We start from the raw sequence: 17,398 nt of genomic DNA, 5'->3' as shown, positions 1-17,398 counted from the left end.
AGAACTGGGCTTGATTTTCCACTTCTCCGCATGCAGCCCGCTGGGTGACCTTGGGTCAGTCCCAGCTCTCTCAGAGCTGTTCTCTCAAGAGCAGTTCTGGAAAGTGCTTTCTCAGCCCCACCTACCTCACAGGGTGCCTGTTCTGGGGAGGGAAAGGGGATTGTAAGCCACTGAGACTCAAGAGTGAAGGGGCGAGCTATAAATCCAGTCTCCTCCTCCTCCTCCTCTTCTTTCTCCTCAATAAATTATTATGTTACTGGAGTTATGTCCTTTGCACATGTCTAAGCTATCATCCGTAATGGCCAGCCAGCCAGCCATTGGGAAGAAAAATAAAACAAGTCAGCCAAGCCAATGACTTTGGGGAAAACCCGTAAGTGATGTCATCCCTTTCTAGGAATCTTTAGGACCTGCAGCTCAGAAAGGCATAGAGATTCCTTGGTGTAGTGGTTAAGTGTGCAGACTCTAATCTGGGAGAACCGGGTTTGATTCCCCACTCCTCCGCTTGCAGCTTCTGGATGACCTTGGGCAAGCCATAGTTCTGTCAGAGCTGTTCTCTCAAGGACAGTTCTGGAAAGAGCTCTCTCAGCCCCACCTACCTCACAGGGTGTCTGTTGTGGGGAGGGGAAGGGAAAGGAGTTTGTAAGCTGTTCTGAGACTCCTTCACATAGTGAAGGGCAGGGTATAAATCCAATCTCCTCCTCCTCCTTCTCCTATTCTTCTCCTCCTCCTCCTCCTCCTCCTCCTCTTTCTCCTCCTCCTCCTCTAGTTCCCACTACAGCAGCCATTTCAAGGTGGGAACTGCATGCCCACCACAAGTCCAACCAGAGAAGGGTCTTACCCACTTGCCTAGTGGTGCCACATTAGGGAACAGAGCTCAAAAGAACCACTGGTGGCCTTTCAGAAAACCATGTGTGGCTCCTGAGTAGGGTGGCCCACTCTGGTTTGGGGAATCCCCAGAGATTTTGGGGGTGAGTTTGGGGGTGGGAGGGAGCTCAGTGGAAATGCAATGCCATATCTTCCACCCTCTGAAGCTTCCACGTTCTCCGGAGGAACTGATCTCTGGAACCTGGGGATCAGTTCTAATTCCTGGAGGACTCCAGGGCCTACCTGGAGGTGGGCAACCCTATTCCCAAGCCATGTCGTGAGTATTTTGGGGTGTCAGAGCATGGCAATGAGAAGGGGGTAAAGATGCACTGTTTCTGCCCTGCCCTGGGTAGCCCAGGCAAACCCGATCTCGTCAGAGCTCAAAGGAAGTGGTGGCGGCTACAAGCATGGACGGATTCAAAAGGGAATTAGATAAGCATATGGAGCAGAGGTCCATCAGTGGCTATTAGCCACAAGGTATAGATAGGGACTCTGGGGAAAATGATGCTCTGTCATCTTGGTGCTTGGGGGGGTCAACAGTGTCATGGCTTCTAATGTCCTGGCCCCACTGGTGGACCTCCTGATGGCACTGGTATTTCTGGCCACTGTGTGATACAGAGTGTTGGACTGGATGGGCCTTTGGCCTGATCCAACATTGGCATCTCTTATGTTCTTATGTTAAATGTAGCAGAAGACTTGCATCCTGACCAACATATATCATCCTCATATTCCCGAGTCTTTACAACACTTTTCTCAGTGACCAGAACATCCAAAATATTTTTTTAAGCTGGAAAGACTTCACATTTTGTGTGTGCAGACCACATGAGCATTACTCAAGGGCTTAGATTTTTAACCTACTTGTACTCTTCAAAATATTAAAGACAGATTCACACAACCATTTTGAGGAGGCAGTTAGTGAAGAAAGGACATAAAGCGAGAGACTGCTCACTTATTCTGTGAATCTCTCAAACGTGTGTCAACATCACAGTTTAAAAGTATGAAATCCAACTAAGCAGAGATCTGCTAAACCACAGCCCTGAAGCATGACTGAAACATAATATTTATATGATTAACCATGGTTACCTGACTCCAGCTTCAGAAGTCAATGCTAAGGTTCTTTCACTTCAGGGTTTTACGCAAGAGTTTTAGACAGTGAACAGTCTCCTTCATTGAAATTAATGCAAACAGAACTCCCGTGTCTAAGGCTTAAGCTACACAGTACATCTTTTAACGAGCTGGGTCAGGGTTCCCCAGAGCAAATTAGTGCTCCTTGCAGTGGCACAGGAACTGCCTTTTAAAGAGCCGCAAGTGTCTGATTCTGCACAGGACAGTGGTTATGGGGGAAGAAGAAGGGGCCCCTGCCTTTTAACCACCCACAGGTGTTTCTACTTGGGGAAATGGTGCGGGGAGGAGGCAGAAGCACTTCCTCTCCCTATACCATTGTCCCAAACAATGAGATTCTTTACACTAGAAAAAAACAAGAGTTCAAACTGAGACCTCCTGTACTCAAAGCATGTGATCTACCACAAAAGTTGAAGGATGTAGGACTGAAATTCACACCTAGCCCTCAAAACAACTATATATTGATCAACATAGCTGCAGGGATGGTAGAGGAATTTAAGGGCAGTATTATCTCTGCCAAGATTAAACACATTTATCGGACCATTCTTACCTATATTGCATTTTAGATTACTCCACCCAGTTGTCCATCCCAGTGATAAGGTTACATTTGGAAAATGTGATGTGACGGTTTCCAGAAAACCCTTTGCATCTACTGCACAATTACTTCCACTTGGTCCAGGAAGAATGTCTGCATTAATCCAAACAGGTTTCCTGAGTTTTATATCTCCAAGAAGCTTCATCGACGGATTCACAGATGCTAGACTATAAACACAGAAGACCAAATTCATAATGTAGCCACACAGGAAGATGCATACAATACATTTTGCACTCCTCCATATATGGTAGGATTGGTTCAGATAATCCCCACATCATTACCGCCTCCAGTAGCTTTTAAGGATCCTCAGAGTAATGAAGTACCAATACAGGATTGATGATGTAAGGATTGAAAAGTGACTCATACTGAAGTGCAACATGAATGTTAAACAGAATATTACTAAATGTAGTGGGCTGCTGTATGGCTCATGCCCTGTTTTAAAATCTGTTGTTTGCAGTTTTATGTATTCTAGTAAAACACAACTGGAAATTCAGCTAAACCTAAGGCTACTGTGATTTTAAATCAAGCAAAAGCTTGTAAGGCCCTTATAGTAAAAACTGAAGAACTCTCTAAAAATGAGGTTATCTTAACTGAAATATTTAATGATTATGGGATGGATCCAGACAAAAGTGGCAATTTCTACTGATTCCCCTTTCCTGCTTCAGACCTCCCTTATGTTGTTCATCTTCGACGGGGTCTCTGTGCTTCATACCCATGGGATTCAGTGTGCCTGCACTGGATCGATCGGTATTGTAGCAAGCTCTAACGGATTTTCGTGCCCAGACCTCAGGCATGCACAGGAACCCCCAACCACACATGCCCAGAGGGATGGGCGCAGACCTCCCTTATGTTGTTCATCTTCGACGGGGTCTCTGTGCTTCATACCCATGGGATTCAGTGTGCCTGCACTGGATCGATCGGTATTGTAGCAAGCTCTAACGGATTTTCGTGCCCAGACCTCAGGCATGCACAGGAACCCCCAACCACGCATGCCCAGAGGGGTGGGCGCGGACATCCTGCCAGTTCCTTTCTTTCCGCTGCACTGGAAACATCGTTTCTTGGTCAGTGAGATCGGTAGCTATTTTTCCTCAGAGTGACTCTTCGGATTTTATCCAGTCAACCTCTTTTTATCATCTTCCTTCTGTTTTTTGTTCTTATATCTAAAGAAAAAAGAAAAAAGAAAATAACTTTTTGAGGGGGAGGTCTTTACCTCAGTTTGGCCTTTGGCCTCCCCCCACTTTATTTCTTTCCCCCCCTTTTCCTCTCTTCTCTGTTTTGCTTATTTTATGGAGAAAAAGTGGGGCTTTTTTGTACTGGGTGTGGCAGTAAGCTAGCTCCGCCTGACGGGCACACCCTTTGTATTTTTTGCCTCTGTGAGACACACCGCCCAGAATCTTGCCAACACTGTGCCAAGCTTTCCAATAGAACTAGGAAAAATCGAGCGGTGTGTCTCAGAGTTGCTTTGCTGGAATCGGCACTCAACCCCGCTTCCGGCATGGATCCAGATGTAACTGTGAGACCATTGACATTGATGGCTCCAGCATCAAAGTCTTCGTCGGACATCATCCAGTAGACATCGAAGCATCCGGCACCGACAGCACAGTCGAAGGAGAAATCACGTAAAGACCACAAGTCCGCCAAAAAGGGTTCCTCTAAGCCCCTGAAGATGGCGAAGTCCGGAAAAGTCACGGGTTCTGCACCAGGTATTGCCCCTAAGGTGCCCCCCGTTCCTACGACTGTATCGGCATCAGAGGCTCAGGTCGCTCCACCGATACCGACCATCCAACTGCTGGACTCTCCTATACACCAGCTAGACCATGATATGCTGGCGGACATACGTCCTTTCTCCGACATCGAGATTGTGGAGATCCTCAGCCGTTCCTTGGTCAGGGATCGTTCTCCCTCTCAGTCATCGGCATCGCCACTCTTGGAGTTCCATGCCGATATCGGTACAGGTCGGCATCGACAGATCCCATCCGACACCCAACGTCATCCCCCCGTCTTTTTGCCGAAGATCGGCCTTTTGATATCAACAAGCAGGCTGATAAAGGATGCTCCCAGAGACGAGAAACTTCACTATCTCCCAGACACCCCCGCTCCAGGAGTAGATCGCCATGGGTTTTTCTGCACTCACCGCCTCCTGCTCTCTCCTGGGATCACCGTCAGATGCGCTATCTCTATGGGGCTTATCCACCGGCGTCCATGCCCTGGCTCACGCCAGCAGCTTATTCAGATTGGGATCGTTATTCTGCACATAGATCGCGGTCCCCCCACAGATCGAGACCGACACCCTCTGCATCTCTTTCTCGTCCTCCCGACCGTCCATCTGAAGACCTTCCTAGACATCGACCGGATCAATATCGACCACCTAGTCCCTCTATTCCAACTCCGTCGATCCCGATGCCAACCAGTCAAGTGGAAGCCACTCCTGTACAATTACCAGACCCCGATTCCTCAGATTCCACAGATGACGATTCCGACACGGGGGTTTCAGATGTCCACAGCTCGCCTGACTAGCCATCTCCTAAAGAGGCAGTGGCAGATGACCAACCTATATCTCCACCAGAAAACCTATCTTCTTACAGAGACCTCATTAAAAGAATGGCCCACTCCCTTGGCCTTTCCGTCGTACAGCCTCAACCATTGGTTACAGATGTTGTATTCGATGTTGTACAATTAGATACATCGACATCTATAGTGTTGCCCATGTCTACAGTCCTGTTACAGGCGACTAAAACGCCGTGGGATAAACCTTCATCGGCTCTAGTGTCCACACGCCGCATGGACCATATGTACAGAGTCCAGGAAGCAGGAGCGGAATTCTTGTTCACCCAACCTCAACCAAACTCAATGGTAGTTACTTCCTCATCCAAGTCGAAGAAAATCCATTCTGCCCCTTCAGACAGGGAGAGCAGAAAGCTAGATGCATTTAGCCGATGGTTCTACTCCACGGGAGCGCTCGGCATGAAGACCACAAATTATTTAGCCTGTATTAGTAGTTAACAATATACCTTATGGGAAAAGCTTTCTGAAATGTTAGCAACCCTTCCAGATGATAAGCATCAGTTAGCCCGTATCATCCAAAAGGAGGGCATGGTGCTGGCAAAACCAACAAATTAATACTTCTAAGCATGCATTAGACACCTGCTCAAGGGCATCGTTCTCCGAAGACACTCATGGCTACGCAACACCAATTTGCAGCCGGATACCAGGGCATATGTAGAAGACCTCCCCTTCGATGGCCTTGGTCTTTTTAATAGCATCAAAGACACCATATTGCAAGATATGCACAAAAGCATAAAGGCCTCTCGTACTCTGGGCATTTCTTCCTCCACGAGACAACAATACCAGCCTCGTCCTTGGTCCAGACCCTGGCAAAAATGTACCCCAAACTGCCGGCGGTTGAGCGGCAGTGGAGGCCACGTACATCCTCTGGAGGCCAAAAGCCAACATTTCAGAAACCTAGATTCGGATTGGGACAACAACCCCCCCGCTATAAGCAGGCTAAGTCCACAAAGCAGAGTTTTTGACTTCCATGTTCTCCAGTCACATCCCACCCGTCTAACCCCTTTTCTCCAAACTTGGCACCTCATCACCACAGACGAATGGGTGCTGTCCATCTTGACCCATGGCTCCAGTCTTCGTTATTACAGCCTCTTCATCAGCTCTTCTGGAGGAGGTGTCTGTCCTTCTGCGCAAGGGAGCTATCAAGCCGGTGCCACTTCACCAACACAGCACGGGATTCTATTCCCATTATTTCACTGTTCCAAAGCGGGATGGAGGTGTTCAACCAATCTTAGATCTAAGGGCGCTCAACTGCTTTGTGCGTTACCGTCGTTTCCGCATGGTGTCCTTGCAGCAGATCCTACCACTTCTATAAAGAACGTCTGGATGGCCACTTTGGATCTCCAAGACACGTACTTCCACCTCACCATCCACCCATCCCACCGCCAATACCTACGGTTTGCTATTGGCCAACATCGCTACCAATACGCAGCTCTGCCATTCGGTCTCTCAAGTGCACCGAGAGTGTTCACAACGACAATGGTGGTGGTCGCGGCCTTCCTCCGTCTCAGGGGTATCTCCATTTACCCATACATCGACGATTGGCTACTAGTTGCAACTTCCCAAGACGCCCTACTCTCCCACATCAACGAGACACTGACCCTCCTGGAAACCATGGGGCTACAGGTAAATCTCAAGAAGTCTCAACTTCAACCGGTCCAGAAAATAAACTACATTGGCGCACTACTGGACTCCATAAATTGCAGAGTCTACTTACCGCAGAGCAGGGCCGCGGACATTATCAATCTAGCCACCGTGATGCATGCTCAACCCTCGGTAACGGCTTTTCAAATACAGAGATTCCTCGGCCTGATGGCCGCTACTACATCCGTCCTGGTCTTTGCCAAATTGAGAATGCACCACCTACAACTTTGGTTTATTCGCAATTTTAATCCAGAACGAGACCCACACTATACCCTCCTATCCCCACCTCCCAAAATATGGGACTCTCTACTTTGGTGGACTGCCCCCTCCAACCTCTTCTGGGGAGCACCCTTCCACCCTCCATCACCAGAGATCACCCTGACGACAGATGCATCTCTCTCAGGTTGGGGTGCCCATCTGATAGGACTCTGTGTCGGCATCAGATGGGACACACAGAAGCGGAAATGTCACATCAATTTTCTGGAGCTACTTGCGATACAGTTCACTATCACCAGTTTTCTGCCTCTGATCAGGGGGAAGAGTGTCACGGTCCTTACGGACAATACTACTGCCCTCAGCTACATAAACAGACAGGGGGCACTGTCTCTCAACACCTCTGTGAACTGGCTATTCAGTTGTGGGACTGCATCGCCCACAACATCTTCCTAATTGCCACCCACATACCGGGGCATATGAATGTGCAGGCAGACCAACTGAGTCGGGGAGGACTTCGTCTGCATGAATAGGAAATGAATCCTATATACCTACTCCCAGTCTTCCACCAGTGCGAACAAAAAGTGTCCTCTGTTCTGCAGCTGAGGAGGTAGAGACCCGCAGTCTTTAGGGGATGGTCTCCTCTACCCATGGTCCAGGGACTTCCTCTTTCCCCCGCTGCCTCTGCTTCCAAGAGTGGTGTGCAAAATCATCAGCGAGAAGGCGGATTGCATCCTCATATCCCCGTGGTGGCCGAGACAGCCATGGTTCTCAACCATATTGGACCTGTCAGCAGGATGAGTCTGGACTGTCACATTCCTCGTTGAAAGTTTATTTGGCTGCACTTTCAGCCTACCACGTTCAAGTTGAGGGATGCACACTTTTTTCGCATCCTCTTTCTAAACATTTTTTGAAGGGACTGTTACACCTTTATCCTCCTGTCAGACGTCCTGTGGACCCCTGGGATCTTCCCCTGATACTTCGCCAACTCACCAGGAAACCTTTTGAGCTACTCGCAACTTGCGAGTTGAAATTGCTGTTGTGGAAAACAGCTTTTCTGGTGGCACTTCGGCAAGGCGAGTCGGGGAAATACTGGCGTTCAGACATGATCCGCCTTACCTGTCATTTTTGCTGGATGGTGTCCGTCTTGTTCCTGACATCTCGTTCTTGCCAAAGGTAGTTTCAGAATTTCATCTCTGGGCAGAGGTCTTCCTTCTGAATTTCTTCCCCTCTCCGACATCCCTGGAGGAGAGACTGTTACACACATTGGATACAAAGTGTGCACTCCTATTCTACCTACAGAGAACTTGTCCGACGAGAGGTGACTGTCAGCTGTTCGTTTCCTATGCTCCGGCCAAACTGGGAACTTGTATCACGGCTCAGCGTTTGTCAAGGTGGATTGTAGGTCTCATCCGCCTCTGCTATCTTATTGCTAAACAGCCGTTGCCTGGCCCTATCAGGGCTCATTCTACTCGAGCTGTCGCAGCCTCAACTGCTTTCCTTCAGGGAGTTCCCCTACTGGACATTTGCAGAGCCACTACCTGGGCTACGCCTAATACGTTCATAAGGCACTACGCCCTTGATGTCCACAAGAACTCTCGTACCAACATGGGATGTCACATCTTATCTTTGGCTTCGCAGTAAAGACCTGCCAGCACCCTCCTCCAGGTAGGCCACTGCTTGCTAATCTCCCATGGGTGTGAAGCACAGAGACCACGTCGAAGATAAACAGGTTGCTTACCTGTAACTGGTGATCTTCAAGTAGTCATCTGTGCATTCACACCACCCGCCCTCCTTCCCCACTGCTGTCAGCTTCTATGTTTTATTGACGTTGATTTGCGGCCGTCTGAAGGAACTGGCAGGATGTCTGTGCCCACCCCTCTGGGCATGCGTGGTTGGGGGTTCCTGCGCATGCCTGAGGTCTGGGTGCAAAAATCCGTTAGAGCTTGCTACAATATCGATCGATCCAGCGCACGCGCACTGAATCCCATGGGTGTGAATGCACAGATGACCACTCGAAGATCACCAGTTACAGGTAAGCAACCTGTTTTTCAGTGTCTCTTGTCCTCCAGAAGCAGCACTTTATGAAGATCAATGACCTACAGTAGGAGATAGGGGAAGCAGATATTTTCCATTCTACAGTTGGGAAAATATAATCTGGATCCAGGCCACTGTATCCTAAAATACATTACAACACTGGTATATAGATTAATTACTGCTGATTTAAAATGTGTTAGCAATTTCTAGTGTTAGAAGAACATTAAACTAATATTTTAGGATAGTACTTAATGTTATAATAGAGCCAGTTCACACATTAAAAATCTACACAGTGAACCCATGCACTCTCAACAGACAAGTGACTCAAATTCTGTGCTGGGAGTTTAATTCCCAGGCGCATGAGGGGAGGGAGGCAATTTGGACTGGGACTGCAGCATGCATGAAAAAACAGCTGAAGCCTTCCCCTCTCTGTGCTGGTTCACTGACCTAAAATAACTCGGGAGCGGCTATTTGACCCACTGGGGAAGTCTAAGCATAGCCATCGGTATTTTTATTTTATTTACTTCATTTATACCCTGCCTTTCCCTCAAATGGGGTCCCAAAGTGGCTTACAGCATTTTCACCTCCATTCTATCCTCACAACAACCCTGAGACCCTCCATTCTATCCTCACAACCCTCACAACAACTAGGCTGAGACTGCATGACAGGCATCAAACAAGCCTCCATGGCAGAGTGGGGATTTGAATCTGGATCGCCCAGATTCTAGGTCCAGCCCTTGAACCACAACACCATACTGGCTCTCAGTCAGGGGTCATTTTGTAGAAAAAGAGATGCAGGAGCTCATTAGCATAATTTCTTTGCATATGCCACACCCCCTGGCATCACCGGAAGTGTGTCAAAAGGCAACACCCACCACTCAGGCTCCACCCCCAAAATCTCCAGCCTCGTGGGGCCAGGGGTGGGGAACGAGGATGCCCAGCAAGTAGAATCACACTAACCCCCAAAATAGCTCTCCCTAAAAAGAAGAAGAGATTGGATTTATACCCCGCCCTTCACTACCCAAAGGAGTCTCAGAGCGGCTTACAATCCCTTTCCCTTCCCCTCCCCACAACAGACACCCTGTGAGGTAGGTGGTACTGAGAGAGCTCTTTCCAGAACTGCCCTTGAGAGAACAGCTCCGAGAGAACTTGTGACTGACCCAAGGTCACACCAGCAGCTGTAAGTGGAGGAGTGGGGAATCAAACTCAGTTCTCCCAGATCAGAGTCCGCACACTTAACCACTACACCAAAAACAGAAAACCACTTTGGCTTTTCCACTTACATAGCTTCATACTGGCCAAACTGAATCACACCAGACAGGTTTAAATTTAACAAGCGATGTTGCATACATTGCTCAAGAATGCTTTTGGTTTGCTGTCAATCCACTAGGCATTATACATAATTGTTCAACTGCTGAGTAATAGCAGTTGTTTTGCAAAATGTTTATGATTCCATTACAAATAAAAAAACTATTGAGAAGAGGGGAAAAGATTTTTCAGAGCATGATAGAGGAGCTCCTAATTTAGAGTTCATAGCATCTTAACATGCAGTATGGGGTTGTGCTGCAGACTGCAGTGACATACATACAAAAATGTACACATAAGAAATTTATATATACATATGACCAGATGTTGTTTTCTTATATGCTTTTGCATTTGCAATTGCTACAAGTTTGTATTGTAGGCTATAAATCGTAGGCCCTAAATAGTAGTCGTATCAATTTTTCAGATTATTCTGGTGTCAAAGATTCCATTAGTCAGGATGTGTGTCACTTCCATCAAAGGTAGTAGTCTAGCAACTAGTCACTTCCATCAAAGGTAGTAGTCTAGCCCCACGAGGGAAAGGAGGCGAATACCTGACGCCGCCTTTTAGCCCTCCTTAGGAGGCCACTCGGAGAGGGTCCCTCATCACCTCTGTTCTCTCCCCCTCCCAAATCCTCCGACCACTCCAGAGCAAACTAATTTCTGCAGCAGTCCTCCTGCTGCCCCCAGACTCCATTTGTGATCCCAGGAGGGATGAGGCCTCTCCCTTCCTCCCTTGTTTGGAGGAGCTGGCCTGATCCTGTTCTCTCCCTCCCCCATCCTCCGAGCACTCCAGAGCAAACTAATTTCTGCAGCAGCCAAATCGCTCGCTCACAATTTTAAGGCCAGTAGCTCACCAAGTAGGATTTTTGCTCACAGCCCTCCGCAGCTTAGAGGGGTATAAGCAACCGGCTCCCCGGCTGCCCCCAGACTCCGTTTGTGATCCCAGGAGTGATCCGGCCCACCCCTCCCTCCCTACGGAAAAGCTGGCCTGATCCTGTTCTCTCCCCCCCCATCCTCCAAGCACTCCAGAGCAAACTAGTTTCTGCAGCAGCCAAATTGCTCGCTCACAATTTTAAGGCCAGTAGCTCACCAAGTAGGATTTTTGCTCACAGCCCTCCACAGCTTAGAGGGGGTATAAGCGACTGGCTCCCCTGCTGCTCCCAGACTCAGTTTGTGATACCAGGAGGGATCTGGCCCGCCCCTCCCTCCGGAGGAGGAGCTGACCTGATCCTGTTCCCCCCCATCCTCCAAGCGCTCCAGAACAAACTAATTTCTGCAGCAGCCAAATTGTTCTATGAGCCCTACGCGGCTGAGGGGGAGGGGCAGGCATGTTTACTGCCGAAGCGTTGCTCCGGCGTGCTCTGGGCCAAAATGAGGCCTGCTCTCAGTACATCTTAGCTTCCCCAAAGATGCAAACAGTGCACCCTCAGGCCATTTCAGTTTAGGAAAATGGTTGTGGGGAGAACACTTTCTTTGTATGTCCTGTGGCCCTGACCTGAAGTGGGACCCCACACACCTGGAATTGCACAGAATTGGTAGATACTTATTTATACTGGGAAATCTCTATACAGTTTCCCCTTTACCTTTTAAAATCAAGCTTGATACCCTTGCTAGTATTTGTAACCTCGTTTAGCCACTCCTTTAGTGTAATATCACTGTTGGTTTCAGGTGGGTGAGCCATGATTGGTTCACCATTGCCATCTCCTCCACGAAGAAAAACATCTGCCTCTATCATGTGAGCTGTACCTGTTTAGTTACAAAAAGATAAAGAAAAAAAGCTTAGTCAGATAACTTTGCCTTCCTGTATAGAACAGAATAACTCATCTCCGACGTGGTCTCTGTGCTTCACACCCATGGGATCTAGTGCACACGCACTGGATCGATCAGCACTGTAGCAAGCTCTTTAACGGATTTTCGCGCCCAGTCCCTCGAGCATGCACAGGAACCACACCGCGCACGCCCAGAGGGGTGGGCACGGACATCCCGCCAGTTCCTTTCTTACCGCTGCGTTGGAAAGACCTTTTTCTTCGGTCTGATCGGTTCGTGTGTTTTGGCTTTTTGTCTCACGTCCCGTGGAGGTGGTGGTACCTGTTCAATGGCTCCCTTCTGCAGAAGGATGGACATGTTTTCACATCCACTTTCGAAACGGTTTTAAAAGGTTTGTTACACCTCTACCCTCCTGTCAAGACTCCTGTCGCTCCCTGGGATCTTCCTCTAGTCCTTCATCAACTTACGAGGAAACCCTTTGAGCCACTCGCAACTTGCGATATGAAATTCCTGTCTTGGAAGACGGCCTTTCTAGTGGCCATCACCTCTGCAAGGCGAGTTGGAGAAATACTGGCTTTCCGGCATGACACGCCTTATTTGTCATTCTTGCCAGACAGCGTCCACCTCGTACCAGACATCTCCTTCCTGCCGAAGGTGGTGTCAGAGTTCCACCTGCGGGCGGAGGTCTTCCTCCCAGATTTCTTCCCAGCTCCGAAATCCCCAGAGGACAGACTGTTACATACCTTGGATGTCAAAAGGGCACTACTGTTCTACCTCAACAGAACCCGCCCAACGAGACATGACTCCCAACTGTTCATCTCATACGCACCAGCGAGGCTGGGGACTCACATCACGGCTCAAGGCCTCTCAAAGTGGATTGCGGGTCTCATCCACCTCTGCTACTTGATTGCAAAGCAGCCGTTGCCTGGCCCCATCAATACCCATTCAACCGGGGCTGTTGCGGCTTCCACTGCCTTCCTCCAGGGAGTACCCCTGACGGACATCTGTAAGGCTGCTACCTGGGCCACGCCTAACACCTTCATGAGGCATTACGCCCTGGACGTCCGTAAGAACTCTAATACCAACATGGGACGTCACATTCTATCTTTGGCGATGCAGTAAGGACCTGCCAGCATCCTCCTCCAGGTAGGCCACTGCTTGCTAATCTCCCATGGGTGTGAAGCACAGAGACCACGTCGAAGAAAAACAGGTTGCTTACCTGTAACTGATGATCTTCGAGTGGTCATCTGCATTCACACCTCCTTCCCCGCTGCTGTCAGCGTCTACATTTTCAATAGGGGTTGATTTGTGGCGGTTCGAAGGAACTGGCGGGATGCACCCCTCTGGGCATGCGCGGTGGGGTTCCTGCGCATGCCCGAGGGACTGGGTGCGAAAATCCGTTAAAGAGCTTGCTACAATGCCGATCGATCCAGCGCATGCGCACTAGATCCCATGGGTGTGAATGCACAGATGACCACTCGAAGATCATCAGTTACAGGTAAGCAACCTGTTTTTTTCATTTGTTTAGTAGTTACAGTGTCAGACTCGGATCTGGGAGACTCAGGTTTGAACCTGCCATGGAAGCCTGCTGGGTGACCTTGGGCCAAACACATACTCTCAGCCTAACGTACCTTGCAGGGATGTTGTGAGGATAAAATGGAGGAGAAGGGAATGCTATAAGGTGCTTTGAGGCCCCACTGGGGACAAAGGCAAGATTTAAATTAAGTAAACAAATAAATAAATACCCCGAATAGTGGTCAGTGTGTTCAGTTATGTTTGCAAATGTATTGTGAATATTCTGTTTTCATTCAGCTATTCTGTTTTCTAAGGAAGAACAATATTTTTGTCTCATTTTAAAAATAGAAAGGTAGATTGAATGAGTGAAGAAAGTCATTTTAGATCTAGAGACATGGAAATTGATGGCTGCTGGTATGAAGTTGAGCAAACTCCGGAGGATGATGGAGGACAGGAGGGCCTGGTGTGATGTGGTCCATGGGGTCGCAAAGACTCAGACTACTGTGCGTCTGAACAACAAAACCAACACAAGATATGTTTGTTACAAGTGAATTCATAACCCAAGGGAAGTGTGTTGCCTGGTAGCAAGTGGTCCATTTGGATGTCACAGCCAGGTTTAAGAGCTCCATGTTATTGGCTGGCTGCCTGCCATGGGCTTAGCAGATCCAATATCATAGTAGGGCAGGGTAGACTATTTTCCCTTATCATTCAGCACTACATGTCCTGGTACTTCCCAATTCATTAAACATTTCCATCTCACAGAAGAAAATAAGATGCACTAGAATTCCTTGGCCATAGTCCCTATGAAAAAGTGAATTACCCGTATTTTTCGGACCATAAGACGCACCTGACCTTAAGACGCACCTAGTTTTTAAAGGAGGAAAACAGGGAAAAAAATATTCTGAACCTTCTGAACCTCCCACTTTTTTTGGAAGAAAAAGTGAGTCTTATGGTCCAAAAAATACGGTAATTCATCACATACAAAAAGCATACAGAGCAGACCATAATAGAGAAAATGCAATGCCTCCACAATCCCCCCCCCTTAAATTTATAAAGAATCTTAGTGGATTAATCCGTAAGAACCAAACACATTCACAGAAAAACAATACTTTGGGGGTGCGTTGTTACAAAGCAAACTTTTTGGTTAGAGACAATTCTTTAAGACCAGTGTCACAAACACCTATGCTGCTTAAATCCCTTTCAATTCAGTGGGATGTCAGGAGTCTAACTATGTACAGGAATGCAGCCAAAGATTTCCTAGAGTACAACTGGAATATATCTTGCACAAGCTGCAGTGAAATTAGTAAGAGCTCACTAGAGCATTTGCCTAAATTAAACAACATTTGTCGGAAAGCATTCCTGATGTCTTTTACCTAGGGTTGCCAGCACCCTCCTGGCAACCAGCAGGGGATGGGGGGGGGGCTTACCAGGAGCAGGAGGGAGGCCCAGCACTTCCAATGTGACCCGGAGGTGATGTCAACATGCAGCGATGTTGGGGCAATGTTCTGGTATTTGGGAAAAATTTATGGTAAATCTGGTTTCTACCGCAGAGTTTTTGCCCAAATACCAGCGCATTGCCCTGACGCTGCCGATGTGATGATATCACTTCCAGGTCACACTGGAAGTGACGTAGACACACTGCTGCAATGTCGACTGGGCCTTGCTCTTTTTCCGGGTAAGTCCCCTCCACTGGCCAGCTGATCAGCAGCGGGGTGGTAGGGCCTGGTGCTGGTGGACCCCTGCCTCCACTGGAGGGTCTGGCAACCCTACTTTTACCTAGCTTTTCGTTTCAGATATTCGAATCCAAATTCTTTGGTCAAATATTAAACATATGAAAATCTTCATGCACTTATACAAATTAGGGTTTTTTTCAATTTTTAATATATATTTCAGCATTGGGAGCTACACAATATAAAGAATAGGAATTACAATAAACAACTGTGTCAGCCAATAACTATGCAGCAAAAAATAACACAATTATTTATTAACTATACAGTCTGAAGCTACCATATCCTCACCTCAGTTTTTATTTTGTCATAATTGGATCATTGCAGCTACTTGCTCATGCTCTTGGGCCATTAAATAGGCTCATACATTTACATTTATTTCCCCAGTGCGATGTTAAGAAATAAACCTCACTGAATAAACCTGAATAGCATTCCGAGTAGACGGGGTTGCCAGCTCTGGGTTGGGAGTGGAGATTTTGGGAGTGGAACCTGAGAAAGGTGGGGTTTGGGGAGGGGAGGACTTCAGTGGGATATAATGCCACAGAGTCCACTTTCCAAAGTGGCCATTTTCTCCAAGTGAACTGATCTCTGTCACCTGGAGACCAGTTGTAATCCCAGGAGATCACCCACCACCTGGAGGTTGGCAGCCCTATGAGAAGACCTGCTTGGGATGATAATGTAAGGTTTTGGTTGATGCATACATCAGCACAACTTCAGTCGCTGTTTCTATTAGACACACAATTATTTAATTAATTTATATCCCACCTTTTCCCCCCAATGGGGACCCAAAGCAGCTTACATAATTCTCTTCTCCATTTTATCTTCACAACAACCCTGTGAGGTAGGTTAAGCTGAGATACCGTGACTAGCCCAAGGTCACCCAGCAACCTTCCATGGCATGTGTGGGGATTCAAACCTGGGTCTCACAGTTATGAGTCCGACACTCTTAACCACTAACTGCTCCAGGGCTTCTTCTCCATATGACACAATGCCTCAGATCTGGATGCATTTCAACAGCATGCTGCACGCAACTACAAACAGTGACTGTCTTTGGAAATGTTGCTTAGCACATGAAGTACTATCAGAGTTTGAGGGTTTGGTCTCTAACCGTGCAGACTAGAAATGCATTTTTTCTGGTGACAAAACAGGATGCCATGTAACATTTATGACTAGATTACTACAAAAACAAAACAGCCTCTCTTCTTCCAACAAGCCAACTATAATGCTAGTGTATTTCAGCTTTTCTGCAATAATTGCTTCTGTACTATGCTGTTCAATTAAAATCAAGCCTTTACAATTCATATATTTTCAAATATACTTTCCAATAGATACTCACTTTGTATTGCCTCTGTCATTTGCAACTTACTGTTTGCTGCATGATACCACAGGATTTCAGCTCCATCTCTTGTTTTAATTTGCTTAGTATTCAGGAAATAATCCAATATATTTTCACTCCAAGAGCCTGCATTTAGAACGTTAGTGTGGATAAATATTCATGACAGAAAGCTTCAAACTGCTTATTAAACCACATTTATATGTGCTGTGAGACTGGAACAACCATTGGTTACTCACCATGAAGGGTCCTTCTCCTCTGAGGTGGAGGACATCTTGTGGGTGATTCCCATCCATCACTTAGGGAGGCAGGACTAATTTCAATTACTTCCTGTTTCCTGTAGTGGGAGTCACCCTAGGCTCAGTTCTGGTGCTCCAAAAGCAATACACTAATGACGACGTCCGGTTTATGGCGGCGCACTAGCAGACTCACCTCCCGGACCTCCCGGGGGTGAAGCTGCACTCCAGCCGAAGAAGGGGGTGCGCAGGCTTGCAAAAAAAACCCAGGGGCCCGGCGAAGGGACCCTGGCCATGGAACTTATAAGAGGTTGCCTCTTCAAGGGTGGAATGCCTGAGAATTGAGGCGCCTCTTCGTTCCGACGGTTCTCCGTGCTGTGAGACCGAATGGGCTTAGCGACACTGACTGGGCCAAGCGCAGGAGATCATGCGGCAGAAAAGAAATAAAAGCGAGGTCAAATGACCGATTATGAAT

General features: G+C 47.7%; 1 protein-coding gene across 1 annotated transcript in view; it reads right to left on the bottom strand.

Moving 5' to 3' along the window:
- The window catches only part of FAM151B (family with sequence similarity 151 member B), a 33,282-nt gene that overhangs the window by 6,838 nt on the left and 9,046 nt on the right, over positions 1-17,398 (bottom strand). The window contains exons 2-4 of the mRNA XM_015428111.1: positions 16,691-16,816; positions 11,929-12,091; positions 2,537-2,748 (exon numbers count right to left, since the gene is read on the bottom strand). Coding sequence (XP_015283597.1) covers positions 2,537-2,748; positions 11,929-12,091; positions 16,691-16,816 — 501 coding nt within the window. The remainder of the gene's footprint in view (positions 1-2,536; positions 2,749-11,928; positions 12,092-16,690; positions 16,817-17,398) is intronic.

Source organism: Gekko japonicus, unplaced genomic scaffold (assembly GCF_001447785.1).
Source record: "Gekko japonicus isolate JY-2015 unplaced genomic scaffold, Gekko_japonicus_V1.1 scaffold1275, whole genome shotgun sequence".
NCBI lineage: Eukaryota > Metazoa > Chordata > Lepidosauria > Squamata > Gekkonidae > Gekko > Gekko japonicus.
This window is presented reverse-complemented; position numbering and strand designations above follow the sequence as displayed.